This window comes from Anolis sagrei, chromosome X (genome assembly GCF_037176765.1).
Source record: "Anolis sagrei isolate rAnoSag1 chromosome X, rAnoSag1.mat, whole genome shotgun sequence".
Classification (NCBI taxonomy): Eukaryota; Metazoa; Chordata; class Lepidosauria; order Squamata; family Dactyloidae; genus Anolis; species Anolis sagrei.
In genome coordinates, this window is record NC_090034.1 from 84,542,828 (window position 1) to 84,558,808 (window position 15,981).

Consider the following 15,981-nt stretch of genomic DNA (forward strand, 5'->3'; position numbering starts at 1 on the left):
TGGGCACCTGGCCGCAGCCTCAGAGTCGCTGAGCAAATGGGCTTTGGAGTCCTGGGATGTTTACCCTTTCTGATTCCCACCTATGTCTTTCCTCAGGTTTTGTTGGAGGAATGGGCCGGAAAAGGAGTCCTTGTGGAGGAGATCGGCCGGAGAGGGACGACCTTGGAAAGTCTCATTGTTGAGATCACTGCTCCTGATGCCCAATCCAAGACAGGTAATAATAATAATAATAATAATAATAATAATAATAATAATCCTTTATTTGTACCCCGCTACCATCTCCCGAAGGACTCGGTGCGGCTTATAAGAGGCCGAAACCAAATACAACAATAAAAACAGCAGCAACAACAACACAATAACTCAAAAAACAAAGCAATAATATTAACAACACCCAATGACGCAATTAAAAACAATGGCTGGGCCAAATGTATTAATTAAAATTAAAAGTGCTGGGCATGACAAGGTGGGGTGTTTGGAGGGGGATGGGCATGCAGATATCCTGGATCTCTGATAAAGTGCGTTGGGACATAATGCTAGGAGTTTCCTTAGTCTGGAAAGGCACACTGGAACAACCACATTTTCAAACTCCTCCTAAAGATTACTAGGTAGGAAGAAGCCATGGGCATCTTTTCCACATGCACTGTATTTCCTCGAGTCTTATGAGCCATCGAATGTAATGCACACCTCAGTTTTCGAAAACCTGCTGAATGTAATGTGCAGTGGCAAAAGGTGCATGCTTCATATTTTGCCCAAAAAGTTACACATTAAAATTGCTGGATGCTTAAGATTCTTTCTTTCAAAACAAAAGTGTTAGAACGCCAAAGCTTTCAGCAATGGAAAAGAAAACCTTGGGGTGCATCTGTAGAACAAATCCATTTTAATTGCATTGATTCAATGTTATGGAGTCATAGAGCTGTAGTTTTACAAGGTCTTGAGCTTTCTCTGCCAAAGAAGGTTGATGCCTCATCAAGCCACAAATCCCAGGATTGCCTAGCATTGAGCCGTAGCCATTAAATTAGAGATAATATCCCCCAAATAGGAGCTCCAGGTGTTTCTGAAGCAGCTTCCCCTTTTGCTTTGGCTCAGCACTAAGATTACCTTATTATGTGAATCTAATGTGCAGTCAGGCTGGTCACATGACCTTGGAGGTGTCTACAGACAACGCCGGCTCTTTGGTTTAGAAATGGAGATGAGCACCACACCCCAGAGTCGGTTACAACTGGACTTAATGTCAGGAGGAAACCTTTACCTAATGCACCCTAACTTATGCAAAAAAGGGAGGATTAGATTTGAGTAAATAGGATATATTTCTGTCCTGCTTGAGGATGACAGGTGAAACTTTGAGGAGGAAACATTTTGGGGGGATATTTTTTCACAATCTCCTTTCCCTAAGGAAATACAACAAAACATTGAGGAAATGCAGAAGGGCTTTCTGGGAGACTAGAGTTCAGACCACTATTCTGACAAGCCAAGTTCCCATTTAATCCAGTAGAAAGTCCCTCCCTCCCTCCCTCCCTTCCTTCCTTCCTTCCTTCCTTCCTTCCTTCCTTCCTTCCTTCCTAGAATCTTAGAGTTGGAAGAGACCTCGTGGGCCATCCAGTCCAACCTCCTGCCAAGAAGCAGAAAAATCGCATTCAAAGCACCCCCGACAGATGGCCATCCAGCCTCTGCTTAAAAGCCTCCAAAGATGGAGCCTCCACCACACTCCAGGGCAGAGAGTTCCCCTGCTGAACAGCTCTCACAGTTAGGAAGTTCTTCCTAATATTCAGGTGGAATCTCCTTTCCTATAGTTTAACTTCAGGCTTACTTTAGTCCTGAAGGTCACAGAATCCCATTTCAGAACACCATCTCCATCCTTCAAGCACGTAATCAGAGACAATATAAGGTCATTATTGGGTAGATTGTCAAGGAAAGAGTTAATGTATAAACTGTCATCACAACCCTCCTCTGCCCTGAGAGGGTAAACTTACAAAAATGGATTCAGTGTCAACCCCTGTCTTTCATACCTAATCTGCTCCAAGTTGCTTCTGGGCTGAGAGGGGCAGTGTATAAATGTGGCAAATAAATAAATAAATAAATAAATAAATAAATAAATAAATAATCCTTTGGATGCCCTAAAAGGCTTGGGAATGAATCATAGAGTTAGAAGGGACCACAATGACCATCCAGTTCAGCCCCCTTTCATGCAGGAAAAGCACAATCAAAGCACCCCTGACAGATGGCCATCCAGCCTCTGTTTAAAGCCTCCAAGGAATGAGCTTCCACTGGACTCTGAGGCAGAGAGTTCCACTGCTGAACGGCCCTTCTCATGGTCAGGAAGTTCTTCCTAATGTTCAAGTGGAGTCTCCTTCCCTGTCATATGTCTCCATTGAGTCCATTGAGTCTCCAGGGCAGCAGAAAACAAGCCTGTCCTCTCTTCCTTATTTTATTTACTTCTTTTATATACCGGTTTTGTCACCTGGTTGGGGGGGGGGGGGAATCAAAGTGGTTTCCAACATGTTCACGGCAAAATTCAATGCGTAACATACATACGAGAAACCTAACATGAAACAACAATAACATATAATTATCAATTACATTATAAAGCATAAAGGTTAAAACATGAGGTTAAAAACATATTAATATAAACATTAAAAATCACATAATCCAAAAATCACAGTCCAAGGCCATTCCAGTATCAAATATCAATTGCACATTTCATGTATTGAAACATGATGATTATTTCCTCTCAACCTTCTCTTCTGGAGGCTAAACAGACCCAGCTCTTTGAAGGATTATTCATGGTCTCCAGACCTTTGACCCTTTTATTGGCCCTCTTCCTCTGGACCCCTTCCAGCTTAGAGTCAGTACCCTCTTGAATTGCTTTGCCCAGGAAAGGGAACTTGGCACAGATTTTGTGTTCAATGGACCACTAACCCATTCTGTTGCTGTCGTTCTGTCCATCTCAGGGTCTGTGGTGCCATCCGGAGGAAGTGTAGCAGGCAGCAGCGTGAATGGATACCACACCTGCAAAGGTGAGCAACCCAGAATCAATGCAAAGGTGGAAAATGCATGCATAGATACCAAAGATGTTTGGTGCATCAGAAGAACCGCTTGTAATTCTCGCTCGCTGCAGAAGAGATCCTTCTCCAGCTATATGTGCAATTAATGCTGTTAAGTCTGGCCATGGGAACCCTAGGGTTGTGATAAAAGGTGGTCAACTTGACCCTTTGTGGCTACAAAAATATTCTGTGGCTTCATTTTCCATCCCCTGCTTTATGCCACTCTCTTCCAAATCCCAAATTGTCATTACAAAACAAGCAATAGGAGGAGTTACTTTTTAAACGTTCCAATGAGAAACAACTGAACAAAACAAGGAACAGATGGAGTTACTTTTTCATTGTTCGAATAAGAAACAAAACAGAACTGAACAAAACTAGGAACTGCTTTAATGAGAAACAAAATAGAAGGTGCATCTACACTGCAGAATGGATGCAATTTCACCCCATTCGACTTGCCATGGCTGAAGACTATTAAGTCAAGGGAGTTGAAGTTTCACAAGGTCTTGAACTTTTGCTGCCAAAGAAGGCTGGTGTCCCACCAAACTGCAAATCACTCCATAGTCTTCAGCCATGGCAGTTTAAAATGGTGTCAAATTGTATTAGTACTACAGCATAGGTACACCTCTAAGTGTGTTGGACCTACTGTACTACTACTACTACCACTACCACTATTATTATTATTATTATTATTATTAGATACATAACAAGATTAGTACATAGCAAACAAGATCACTATGCTGGCTTTTGTATTAGATCACACATCGGACACTTCCTAAGTGTCCAGGACTGTGTGATGTATTGGCGAATAATTCATGCAGATCTGAGTAGGGTGGCCTTTTGCAGTTGACAGATGGTAATTTTGTCAGCACCGATTGATTTTAAGTGCAAGCCAAGGTCTTAAGTGCAAGCCAAGCCCAGTGTGCCAATCACGATGATGATGATGAAGATGATGATGATGATGATGATGATGATGATGATTATGATTATTATTGTTGTTACACTATGACATTAACAACCCAGGAACAAAATTCATGTTACATAGTCTTATCATCATCATCAGACTGCATTTTCACCCATTCTGATATTTTTAATACAGCTGTTGATGTTATTGTTTTTATGAAACCACAGTTTAGCTCTTATTTGAATTGTGTTTTGATTGTACTTGCAATGACAGTTGTCTTAGGTCCCATGATCATAGGACAGGCATGGGCAAACTTCGGCCCTCCAGATGTTTTGGACTTCAACTTCCACAGCCAGTAGGAATTGTGGGAGTTGAAGTCCAAAACACCTGGGGGACCGAAGTTTGCCCATGCCTGTCTTAGGAAGATGGGACAATCAGTAATGCATTTGGCCATGTTTTCCCTTGAGAGAATGCAGAAGATACATGCTTTTATATAAAGTGTGTGTGTGTGTGTGTGTGGATTGCACTGACATAAAAATACTTCGTAGTGAACAATATGCCAATATGCTTAGTGTGTTATGACAACACCCACCTTGTCCTCTCCATTTTGAATATGGAAACCAATTTCTTTCCCCTTCCCTTGCTGCAGACCTGACGGAGATCCAGTGCGATGTCTCGGATGTGAACCTAAGATACGAGGGCCTCGGAGGAAACTTGCGCGGGCGCAAAGAGCAAGCGGCAGCCATTTTGGCCAAGATGCGGGAGGCAAAGGAGGAGGTGGGCTCAGCCCTGGCCTGGCTAGAGTCCCAGGAGCGGGCCCTGGACGCCCTCGAAGCCTCCACCTCGCCCTCCAAGCCGGAGACCGTCCGAGCCCAGGCTGAGCACAACAAGGTCTGCACAAATGCACATACAAGTTTAATATAGATAGATAGAATTATAGAGTTGGAATAGACCCCAAGAACCATCCAGTCCAACCCTCTTCTGCCAGAAAGGCAGGCAACATCTAATCCCTCCTGACAGATGGCTATCCAGCCTTAGATAGATGGCCATGGATATGTTAGATATGATTGAGAGAGAGAGAGAGAGAGAGAGAGAGAGAGAATCATCGATTTGGAAGAGACCCCAAGTACCATCCAGCCCAACCCCCTTCTGCTAGGAAGGCACTATCCAATCTCTCCCGACAGATGGCCATCCAGCCTGTCATACAATAATAGAATTTTAGTATCCTAGAGCTTGAAGAGACCCCAAGTTCTATCCAGTCCAACCCCCTTCTGCCAGGAAGGCACTATCTGATCTCTCCCGACAAATGGCCATCCAGCCTGTCATACAGTAATAGAATTTTAGTATCCTAGAGCTTGAAGAGACCCCAAGTTCCATCCAGTCCGACCCCCTTCTGCCAGGAAGGCACTATCTGATCCCTCCGGACAGATGGCCATCCAGCCTGTCATACAGTAATAGAATTTTAGTATCCTAGAGCTTGAAGAGACCCCAAGTTCTATCCAGTCCGACCCCCTTCTGCCACGAAGGCACTATCCAATCTCTCCCGACAGATGGCCATCCAGCCTGTCATACAGTAATAGAATTTTAGTATCCTAGAGCTTGAAGAGACCCCAAGTTCCATCCAGTCCGACCCCCTTCTGCCAGAAAGGCACTGTCTGATCCCTTCCGACAGATGGTCATCCAGCCTGTCATACAATAATAGAATTTTAGTATCCTAGAGCTTGAAGAGACCCAAAGTACCATCCAGTCCAACCCCCTTCTGCGAGGAAGGCATTATCTGATCCCTCTCAACAGATGGCCACCCAGCCTGTCATACAATAATAGAATTTTAGTATCCTAGAGCTTGAAGATACACCAAGTACCATCCAGTCCAACCCCCTTCTGCCAGGAAGGCACTATCCGATCTCTCCCGACAGATGGCCATCTAGCCTGTCATAGAATAATAGAATCTCAGTATCCTAGAGCATGAAGACACCCCAAGTGCCATCCAGTACGAACCCATTTTGCCATGCAGGAAAAGTACAATCCATCCCTCCTGACAGTTGGCCATCCAGTCTCTGCTTGAATGACTCCAAAGAAGGAGCCTCTACCAGACTCTGAAGCAGAAAGTTCCACCGTTGAACAGTTCAGGATGTTCTTCTTTCCTGCAGTTTGAACCCATGGTTCCATTGGGAACCCGCCTCTAGAACAGCTCCCTTTTCCTTAGGACATCCTTTCAGATACTGAAACATGGCTCTCATGGTATTCAAAGCTGTCCAACATCACATAGGAGGAGGAGGAGGAAAGGGGCTTATATAACGTATCCTTCAAATTCGTTCTCCTTGGAATTGACAGTTCTTTCTCGATTTGGCTCCCTGTGGGGTTAACGCAGCTCTCCATATGTGCTTCGTCTGAATATCTTACATTTTATAAAGTTTTAAAATCTTCTTTTTGGGGTATTATGCAAATTAGGATGAATATGTTCCATCTGACTTACTCATTTTTTAGGAATTTTTAAATCTGGGTGAATAGGATTGATCATGTTATCATCCCGGGGGATTTTGAGTGCGTTCTCCTTTTGAAAGACAGTACAATTGTTATTATTATCGTATTGTCAAAGGATTTCACAGCCGGAATCACTGGAGCGTTGTGTGGTTTCCAGGCTGCATGGCCATGTTCTAGCAGCACTTTCTCTTGACGTTTCGCCTTCATCTTTGGCTGTCATCTTCAGAGGATCAGGCAGTAAACAATTCAAAGGGAACAAAGGCCAGGCTATTTTCATGCAGATGTATTACTCACATGCTAATAGGTGGATCCCACTCAACAAATCTAGCGTGCTAATTGCACTCTTTACACTTGTTTAACAGACAATGGTTCTTTCTCCCACCCTGGTTATTCCACAGGTATATATACTCCACTTGCTTGACTACCATCAGATGCCAGCCACAGAGGCAGGTGAAACATCAGGAGAAAATGCTGCTAGAACACGGCCATAATGCCTGGAAACCACACAACACCCCAGTTATTAATAAATTATTATTATTATTATTATTATTATTATTATTTTATTGACACAAAAGCACAGTATGTCACAGCAAACAAGATACATATGCTGGATTTTGTATCACAAAATCACAAGTCGAACATTTCTCAAGTGTCTAGGACTGTGTGATGTATTATTATTATTATTATTTGAAACACAACAAGATGAGTTCACAGCAGGCACTCTGCTGGCTATTGAATTGGATCACACGTCGGACACTTCCCAAGTGTCTAGAACTGTGTGATGTATCGGCAAATAATGCATGCAGATCCCAGTAAGGTGGCCTTCTGCAGGTGGCAGATGGTGTATTATTATTATTATTATTATTATTATTATTATTATTATTATTATTATTATTTGTATTTATATCCCACTTCCTCTCTCCCTAAGGAGATTGAAAGAGATTAACACTAAAAATATCATACAATATGTAAATTAAAACCCAAAGTGTGCAAACATTACAATAGAACCCAGGACTTCTTAAAAATGCATAGGTAAAACCAATAAAAACATTTTAAAATGGTTAAAACTGCATAAAACACAACAATCCTGGCTCAATCTTTAAAATTGTACTAACTCTATAGTACTTTATACATCCTGTCCTTGCTTGGGACATGTAGTGCTCATTATCTTGAGGAGCCCCTGGTGGCGCAATGGGTTACAACACTGTTACGACAGGACTGCTGACCGAAAAATCAGCTATTCGAATACGGAGAGCGGGTGAGCTCCCATCTGTCAGCTCCAGCTTCTGATTCAGGGACATAAGAGAAGCCTCTCACAGGATAGTAATACATCTGGGCATCCGCTGGGCAACACCCTTTATATGGCTAATTTTCTCACACCAGAAGCAACTTGCAGTTTCTCAAGTCGCTCCTGACACACACAAAAATATTACTGAGGATGACGCTGGAGAATAGTTTTCCCCATTCCCATAGGATATAATTTGTAGTGAAGGAAAAGAAACTAAAGGAGAGTGGCAAGAAAGCGGGTAATTAAAATTAAAAATCATCAGTTGCCGTTATTGTTCCTCCCTTTTGTTTCCCCATGATTTCCTTCTGTGGATGAGGGCTGCAAATGCATCATTCAACATGCCCAATGTCACGTTCTCTCTTTCTTCTTTGACTTTTGTCTTCCTCCCTTCCTTTTCTGCAGGTCTTTCTGGCTGAATTGGAGCAGAATTCTGTGAAGGTCCAGAAAGCAAAAGAATCACTCTCTGGACTCTTGCAGAAATACCCTGAATCGCCCGAAGCGGGGAATTGGAAGAGGACCTTGGAGGACTTAGGTATGTGGCCTTTGGGGCCCCTCCGAAACTGTGCCAGATCTGAAAACAAAGGGAAATGGAGAGCCGCTTTGTTTATATAGGGCAAGATTGAAGGGGAAAGAGTGGGAGGCATGAAATAAGAGACAGAATCCACCAGGAAGTTTTCTGTCACAAGCCGGGGGTCCTTTAAGGTGTCTACTTTGCTTGGGAATGGGCATATTGAAGTCCACCCTCCATATTCAATGTGGTTTGGGGCACAGGACCCCCCACAAAAGTAAAATAATCTCCCTAGAAATCTCTAGGTTGCTATGAGTTTTCTGGGCTGTATGGCCACATTCCAGAAGCACTTTCTCCTGACATTTCACCCACATCTATGGCAGGCATCTTCAAAGGTTGCCTTACAACCTCGGAGGATGCCTGTCATAGATGTGGGTGAAACGTCAGGAGAGAATACTTCTGGAAAACTGCCATACAGCTGGAAAACTCACAGCAACCCAGTGATTCTGGCCATGAAAGCCTTCGACAACACAATCTCTAGGTCTTTTAATACCACCCTGTGGTCAACCTTTACTGATAGTTGGCCACAGAATCATATTGACTCACCAAACTACAAATCCCAGTATCTCATAGCATTGAGCCATGGCCATTAAATTAGAGATGAGGTTCTTCAGAGAGGAGATCCTGGAACAGCTTCCCCTTTTGCTTTGACTCAGCATTAAGAGGACCGTATGACGCAAATCTAATGCGCACCCAATTTTTGGCAAGATAATTTATTCCAAAAGGGTGAGCATTAGATGTGTGTAAATATTGTAATAGAGAGTTAGGGTCACAGGACTCCTGCAAAAGTGGGGAAACTGTGAATTTAAAGGGGCACTTCTTCTGAACCTGTGAAAACACCCCTCTTGGGATCTCTAGTCCTCCAGTGGGATTCAGTGGTCCACTTCTGCCAGCAACTGATCATAGAACTGCACTGGAGGATTTGCAGATTTATATTAAAGAATCTCTTTAAGTCCTGCAGCATGACTCCACTTTTACTAGAAGTTGAGCACACAGTGCATTCATTGGAGGGCAAAGAGAGATGAGGTTTCAATCCACATTCATTAACCTGCCAACATGGAAGGGTGACGATATTCACAATTAATTCATTAATCCACTTGACATGATTTCTGCTTCCTGGGGACACTCTTATCTTGCACCTGTTGCAGATAGGGATACAATTTCAACACAGTTATATGGGTTTCCTGAACCCAACATATGCAAGGTCTGAACTAGGCCCTCTAGCTTTTGCGCCTCCAACTCCCAGAAGCCATTATTACCATCTTGTCCAGTGATCAGGAATTCTGGGAGCTGTAGTCCAAAGCACCTGGAGGGCCACAGTTCCCTTAGGTCAGTGAGGAGCATGGGAAGCAGCCCTGGGAGACATGAGGAGTATAGCTATTAGAATGTTGCCTCCAATGCTTGTGTCCCTGCCCCACAGATTCCCGTTGGGAGCGTGCCAACCAGGTGACGGCGGAGCGGCAGCAGAAGCTGGAGAAATCAGCCCGCGAGCTGGCAAGCTTCCAGGTGGCAGAGGGGCAGTTGAGGCCCTGGCTGATGGAGAAGGAGCTCATGATGAGTGTCCTGGGGCCCCTCTCCATCGACCCCAACATGCTGAGCGCCCAGAAGCAGCAGGTTCAGGTGAGAAGGCCGCTCAGGCGGAGGCTCTTTGGCTTGGGAGGCCCATAACCAGTGGAGGAGCTGGTGGAGTGTTTGCTCAAGGAGGCTTGTCTTCCCTCCATCTTGGATTTGCATTGATTGGATGCATTCTCATTTTCCATGACGGGTGAATACTCCAGCAGTGAAAATATTAAGCTGCAGAAAAGGTTAAACCACTGAGCTGTTGAACTTGCTGACCAAACTATGTGTTGCAGCAAAGTCATGTCGACTGCCATGTGTCAGTGTGTTACACAAACATAATAAATGATGCAAACTAAGCACTAAATCATATATTTTGCAAATATAAATGAAAGGTTTCCATGAAACATGTTGTGTCTCTATACGTCTCATTCCTACAATGTCTATATCTCTTCTTATAAGGCAGGGGTCCTCAAACTAAGGCCCGCGGGCCGAATACGGCCCTCCAGGGTCATTTACCCAGCCCTTGCTCAGGGTCAACCTAAATCTGAATTGACTTGAAAGCACACAACAATAACAATCCTATCTCATCAGCCAAAAGCAGGCCCACAGTTTTCATTGAAATACTAATATAATGGTATAGTGCAATATAGTAATATATAATACTGATATTGTACTATGCTAATAATATAAAATATTGTATGAAAATATATCTTGTAAGCCGCTCTGAGTCCCCTTCGGGGTGAGAAGGGCGGCATATAAATGCCGTAAATAAATAAATAAATAATACATTTATATTTCTTAAAATTGTTCTTCATTTTAATTATTGTATTGTTTTAAAGTGTTTTTTTGCATTACAGATAAGATATGTGCAGGGTGCATAGGAATTCATTCATTTTTTTCCAATTATAATCTGGCCCTCCAACAGTTTGAAGGGACTGTGACCTGGCCTCTGTTATAAGGGGTTGGTTTAACCTCCAGTTTGCTAGTATGGAGCCCCCAGTGCCATAGCTATGAAAGCCTTCAACAATACATCCTGAAGCATGTATTGTGATAGTTTTTCGATAACTATCTCATCGAATCTCAACCAATTCAACCTAGTTTGTGGCAGCCACAAAAATGAAGTTTCTGGAGTATAACAACTCCTTTCAAAGTAAAGACCACACAATTTCAAACCAGGAACAGAAATGTTTTAAAATGTTGTTACATTGTGTTATATTCCCCCACCCCATCTTTTTGAGGATTATGACTGTGGTCATTCGGGGGGGGGGGGGGAGATCTCCCAGCCAATGCGGCTGACTCTCCTCCAGCCGTTGGTTTATGCCTTTAGAAGCAGCAACAGGACAAATCAGACAGAGGCCTGGGATGCCTTTCCTGTGTCGTCATCGGCTCCTGCATTTTTTGAAATCCTGTTTAGAATGCTGTCTTTGCAGTTCGTTTGCAGGCCTTCCAGAAACTCTCCTCGCTGCCAAATGTCCCTCGAGCGATATGGTCAGCCAACTTAATACTTCTTTTTTTTTCTCTCAGCCTTGTGACTGAGCTGTTTGGCTTTGAACTGATTCGTCGGTTTGTATTACGCAGGCTTTGGGCTCATTAAAAGTCCCTTTTTGAATGGAGGTCTTGAAATGTTTGCCGTGCCTTTCAAAGGCCGGACGTTTTCCTAAGGATCAAGGCGGTCCCTTGGGATCTTACTGAGTTTTTTCCCAGCGAGAAGAGAGACTGGCTACGCTTCTGACCTTCTTTCTTGAGTGCCTGCTCTCAATGCAACATTGGGTTTATGCAAGGAGTAGGAGCATCAATAACACTATGTAACACTTTTTTTTGTTCCTCGGTTGTAAATTCCATTTCCTAATTGGTTCTATCATAGAAACATGGGAAACGTTCACTAAGCTGCAAAAACTTTCTTTGTGTGGGAGGGACATCCTGCAACAAATTTCATCTATTTTTTTCAGTTACTATCTCATCATAGAGTCTCAACCCATTCAACTTAATAATAATAATTGTATTGATTAGCCCTTGGGCCAGTGGTTTTCAACCAGATATTTTGGCCTTCAACTCCCAGAAATCCTAACAGCTGGTAAACTGGCTGGGATTTCTGGGAGTTGTAGGCCAAAACACCTGGGAACCCACAGGTTGAGAATGACTGCCTTAAGCCACATCACAATACCAGACCAAACAACAAGGCTTATAGCCATATAGCCCGAAAAAACTACAACAACGCAGTGATTCTGGCTATGAAAGCCTTCGACAATACATTGAACAAGGCTTAACTTACTAGTACTCTATGTAGCAAGTTAAAATAAGACACTTATAACAATACAATAAATAAATCCATCTTGAGTCCCTTTGGGGAGATAGAGCGGAATATAAATAAAGTATTATTATATTATTATTAAATATGGAGCCACCGGTGGTGCAGTGGGTTAAACCCCTATGCCGGCAAGACAAGACCGACAGGTCACAGGTTCAAATCCAGGGAGAGTGCGGATGAGCTTTCTCTATCAGCTCCAGCTCCTCATGTGGGGACATAAGAGAAGCCTCCCACAAGGATGGTAACATCAAAAGAACATCCCCTGGGCAAGATGCGCACAGACGTCCAATTCTCTCACACCAGAAGCAACTTGAAGTTTCTCAAGTCACTCCTGACATGACAAAAAAATTATTAAATATGATAAAACTGAGTATATACATCATATTTCCTAATCACCCCTACAATTTGCCCTGATCAGCTCCACATATGTGGTTCTCAAATGTCTTGTTTTGCTTAAACACAGAGCTTTTTTATGTTTTTGGTTTTTTTTGTCGTGTCAGGAGTGACTTGAGAAACTGCAAGTCACTTCTGGTGTGAGAGAATTGGCCGTCTGCAAGAATGTTGCCTAGGGGACGCCTGGATGATTTGATGTTTTTTAATCATCCTTGTGGGAGGCTTCTCTCATGTCCCCGCATGAGGAGCAGGAGTTGATAGAGGGAGCTCATCCGCCTCTCCCCGGATTCGAACCTGCGACCTGTCGGTCTTCAGTCCTGCCGGCACAGGGGTTTAACCCACTGCGCCACTAGGGGCTCCATTTTTGGGTCTTAGCTATACATAAAATATGATGTTCTGATGTTTGCCTGTATGTATATTTTGGGCCCCCTGGTAGCACAGCAGATTAAACTGCTGAGTTACTGAACTTGCTGACTGAAAAGTTGGTGGTTCGAATCCAGGGAACAGGGTGAGCTCCCTCTGTTAGCCCCAGCTTCTGCCAACCTAGCAGTTTGAAAACATGCAAATGTGAGTAGATTGATAGGTACTGATTCTGCAGAAAGGTAATGCTGCTTCATGCAGTCATGCTGGCCACATGACCTTGGAGGCATCTACGGACCACACCGGCTCTTCAGCTTAGAAATGGAGATAAGCACCACCACCCAGAGTCAGACACGACTAGACTTACTGTCAGGGGAAACCTTTACCTTTACCTTATGTATTTTTTAGTATGTTGTAATCCACCCTGAGTCCCCTTGGGGAAATAGGGTGGAATATAAATAAAATAATAATAATAATAATAATAATAATAATAATAATAATTATTATTATTATTACTCAAGGCAGCTAACCATCCCTCACTTAGTCAGGTTTAAAAAGCACATTATGTGGACACTATTTTCATGTTTCAATGATGACCTTGGTGGTTTTATTTTAACTAGCATTCATTGATGCGCACACTGATTCGGGGCGCATGCCTGATATAAATAAGCTTGGCTTCACCACCGTGTCTCTCTGTTGCAGTTCATGCTCAAGGAGTTCGAGGCCCGGAAGCCACAGTTCGACCAGCTGAACGCAGCGGCACAAGGGATGCTGACCAGCCCTGAGGCCTCTCCATCTGCTGGCCGCATGCAGGATGATCTCCAGGCCATTAACCAGAAATGGACAGCGCTGACGGATCGGCTCGACTCCCGCTCAGGACAGATTGACCAGGCCATGGTCAAGAGCACCCAGTTCCAGGCACTGCTCCAGAGCCTGTCGGAGAAGGTCAAGGCGGCTGGCCAGCGGCTGAGCCCCCAGCTGGCGGCCAGCACTCAGCCCGAGGCCGTCAAGCGGCAGCTGGAGGAGGCCAGTGAAGTCCGATCGGACCTGGAGCAGCTGGAGAGCAACATGGCCGAGGCCCAGGCCCTTTGTGAGGAGCTCTCCATTCTCATTGGCGAGCAGTATCTCAAGGACGAGCTCAAGAAGCGCATGGAGGCCGTCGCCCTGCCCCTTAGGGGCCTGCAGGATCTGGCAGGTAAGAGAAATGCAACTGCAAACAGATTAATAAACTGATAAAACTAATTAAATGTAGGATGATGTACAAGTCAAGAAGCGTTAACAGGGGTAAAGACACTGCAAATAGATACAAGACAAGTTTCAGCCTGAGTCTAATACAGAAAATTATGTACGTTTTACCACTGAGCCAGTTGGGTCTTTGGGTTGTAATAAAGTTTGATTGATTGATTAATTGAGGTAGGAGAAGTGGGCCCCCTTCACTCCAAAACTGGGGAAGGGGTGCCTTTAGAAAGCCTGCAAAGAAGGGGAGCCCATCACTTCCCAAGGCCTCAAACATCTCCTGGGTGTTCCTCATGTTTAGCTAGAACCTCTCTTCTTGCAACCTGAATGCATGAGATTTTCACCAGGTCTCTGGAGCAGACCATCCTTCATCACTACATGGTTACACCAGGTATGGGCAAACTTCGACCCTCCCTCCAAGTGTTTTGGACTTCAACAGCTGATAGGCTGTTAGGAATTGTGGGAGTTGAAGTTCAAAACACTTGGAGGGAGGGTCGAAGTTTGCCCGTGCCTTACCTACACTGTAAAATTATTGCAGTTTGGTGCCAGTTTAATAGAATTTTATTGTCATTGCACATCATACAACAGAACTAGGTGCCACCCCAATACACATTATATATGTAGAATTACAAAAACAAAACACCCAGCCTTCCCCATTCTAATCACTATTGCACAATCTCTAATGCCACATCCGTTTGAAACCATAGAGTTCAGTATAGTCAGAGTTCTAGGATAAAAGCTCTCTCTCAGCCTATTTGTCCAGTTCAACGCTATGATATGATGGGAGTTGTAGTTTCTCATGGTCTTTCATCTTTTCTGCCACAGAGCACTGATGTTCCACCAAACTGCAGATCACAACACTCCACTGCCATTAAAATGGTGTCAAACTGCATTAATTCTGCAGTGTAGGTGCACTCTGGGCCTCAACATTTTTATATAAGGGGGTCTTTTACCTTCTCTGCCAAAGAAGGCTGGAGGTTGTGGCATCATGTAAAATAAACCACGTGTAGTTCACATTTGATCAGCCCACACACTGCCTTGCCAGAGAAAGAAAATATGCCATGCAGATGAACTATAAAGAACATGTAGTTTATTCTTCATAAATCCACAACAACATATGTAAAATGTGATCAGCTGAACCAGCTCACATAATGTCCTTTTATGAAGCAAGAGCACACTTCAAAACTCTATCTCAGGGGTCCTCAAACTAAGGCCCGGAGGCCGGATACGTCCCTCCAAGGTCATTTACCCCACCCTCGCTCAGGGTCAACCTAAGTCTGAAATGTCTTGAAAGCACACAACAACAACAACAACAACAACAACAATCCTATCTCATCAGCCAAAAGCAGGCCCACACTTCCCATTAAAATACTAATAAGTTTATATTTGTTTAAAGTGTTTTTTGCACTACAAATAAGATATGTGCAGTGTGCATAAGAATTCATTCATGTTGTTTTCACATTATAACCCGGCCCTCTGTTTAAAAGGTTTGAAGACATCTGCTCTATCTCTTTCTCCTTCACTCTTCTTCTCTCTCTGCATCTGCATAGCTAAAGCCTGGACAACAATGTAACAGTATCCAAAAGTCCCAGGCTCAGCCATCTCCCCGGGTGTAGCCCGACCAATCGGTTTCATTCATCTCATTTTACAGTTGGCACACTGTCCTTGCATGCTCCAACAGGGGTCCCACCAAGTTGCAGCTCCTAAGATTCCATGGCATTGAGACAAAGAAGTGAAAGTAGTATCAAACTGTATTATATTGACAGTGTAGATGCACCTCAAAAAGGAATGGCGGAGCTGAAAGTCATTATTGGAGGAGATCGGGTCTTCAGAAACAGTTTG

General features: G+C 43.7%; 1 protein-coding gene across 22 annotated transcripts in view; it reads left to right on the top strand.

Annotated features, from left to right (window-relative positions):
* The window catches only part of MACF1 (microtubule actin crosslinking factor 1), a 398,178-nt gene that overhangs the window by 285,495 nt on the left and 96,702 nt on the right, over positions 1 to 15,981 (top strand). For all 22 annotated transcript variants that reach the window (XM_060784087.2, XM_060784094.2, XM_060784082.2 and 19 more), the window contains 6 exons: positions 97 to 214; positions 2,949 to 3,014; positions 4,592 to 4,833; positions 8,117 to 8,246; positions 9,703 to 9,902; positions 13,606 to 14,098. In XM_060784087.2, the coding sequence (XP_060640070.2) occupies positions 97 to 214; positions 2,949 to 3,014; positions 4,592 to 4,833; positions 8,117 to 8,246; positions 9,703 to 9,902; positions 13,606 to 14,098 (1,249 nt within the window). The remainder of the gene's footprint in view (positions 1 to 96; positions 215 to 2,948; positions 3,015 to 4,591; positions 4,834 to 8,116; positions 8,247 to 9,702; positions 9,903 to 13,605; positions 14,099 to 15,981) is intronic.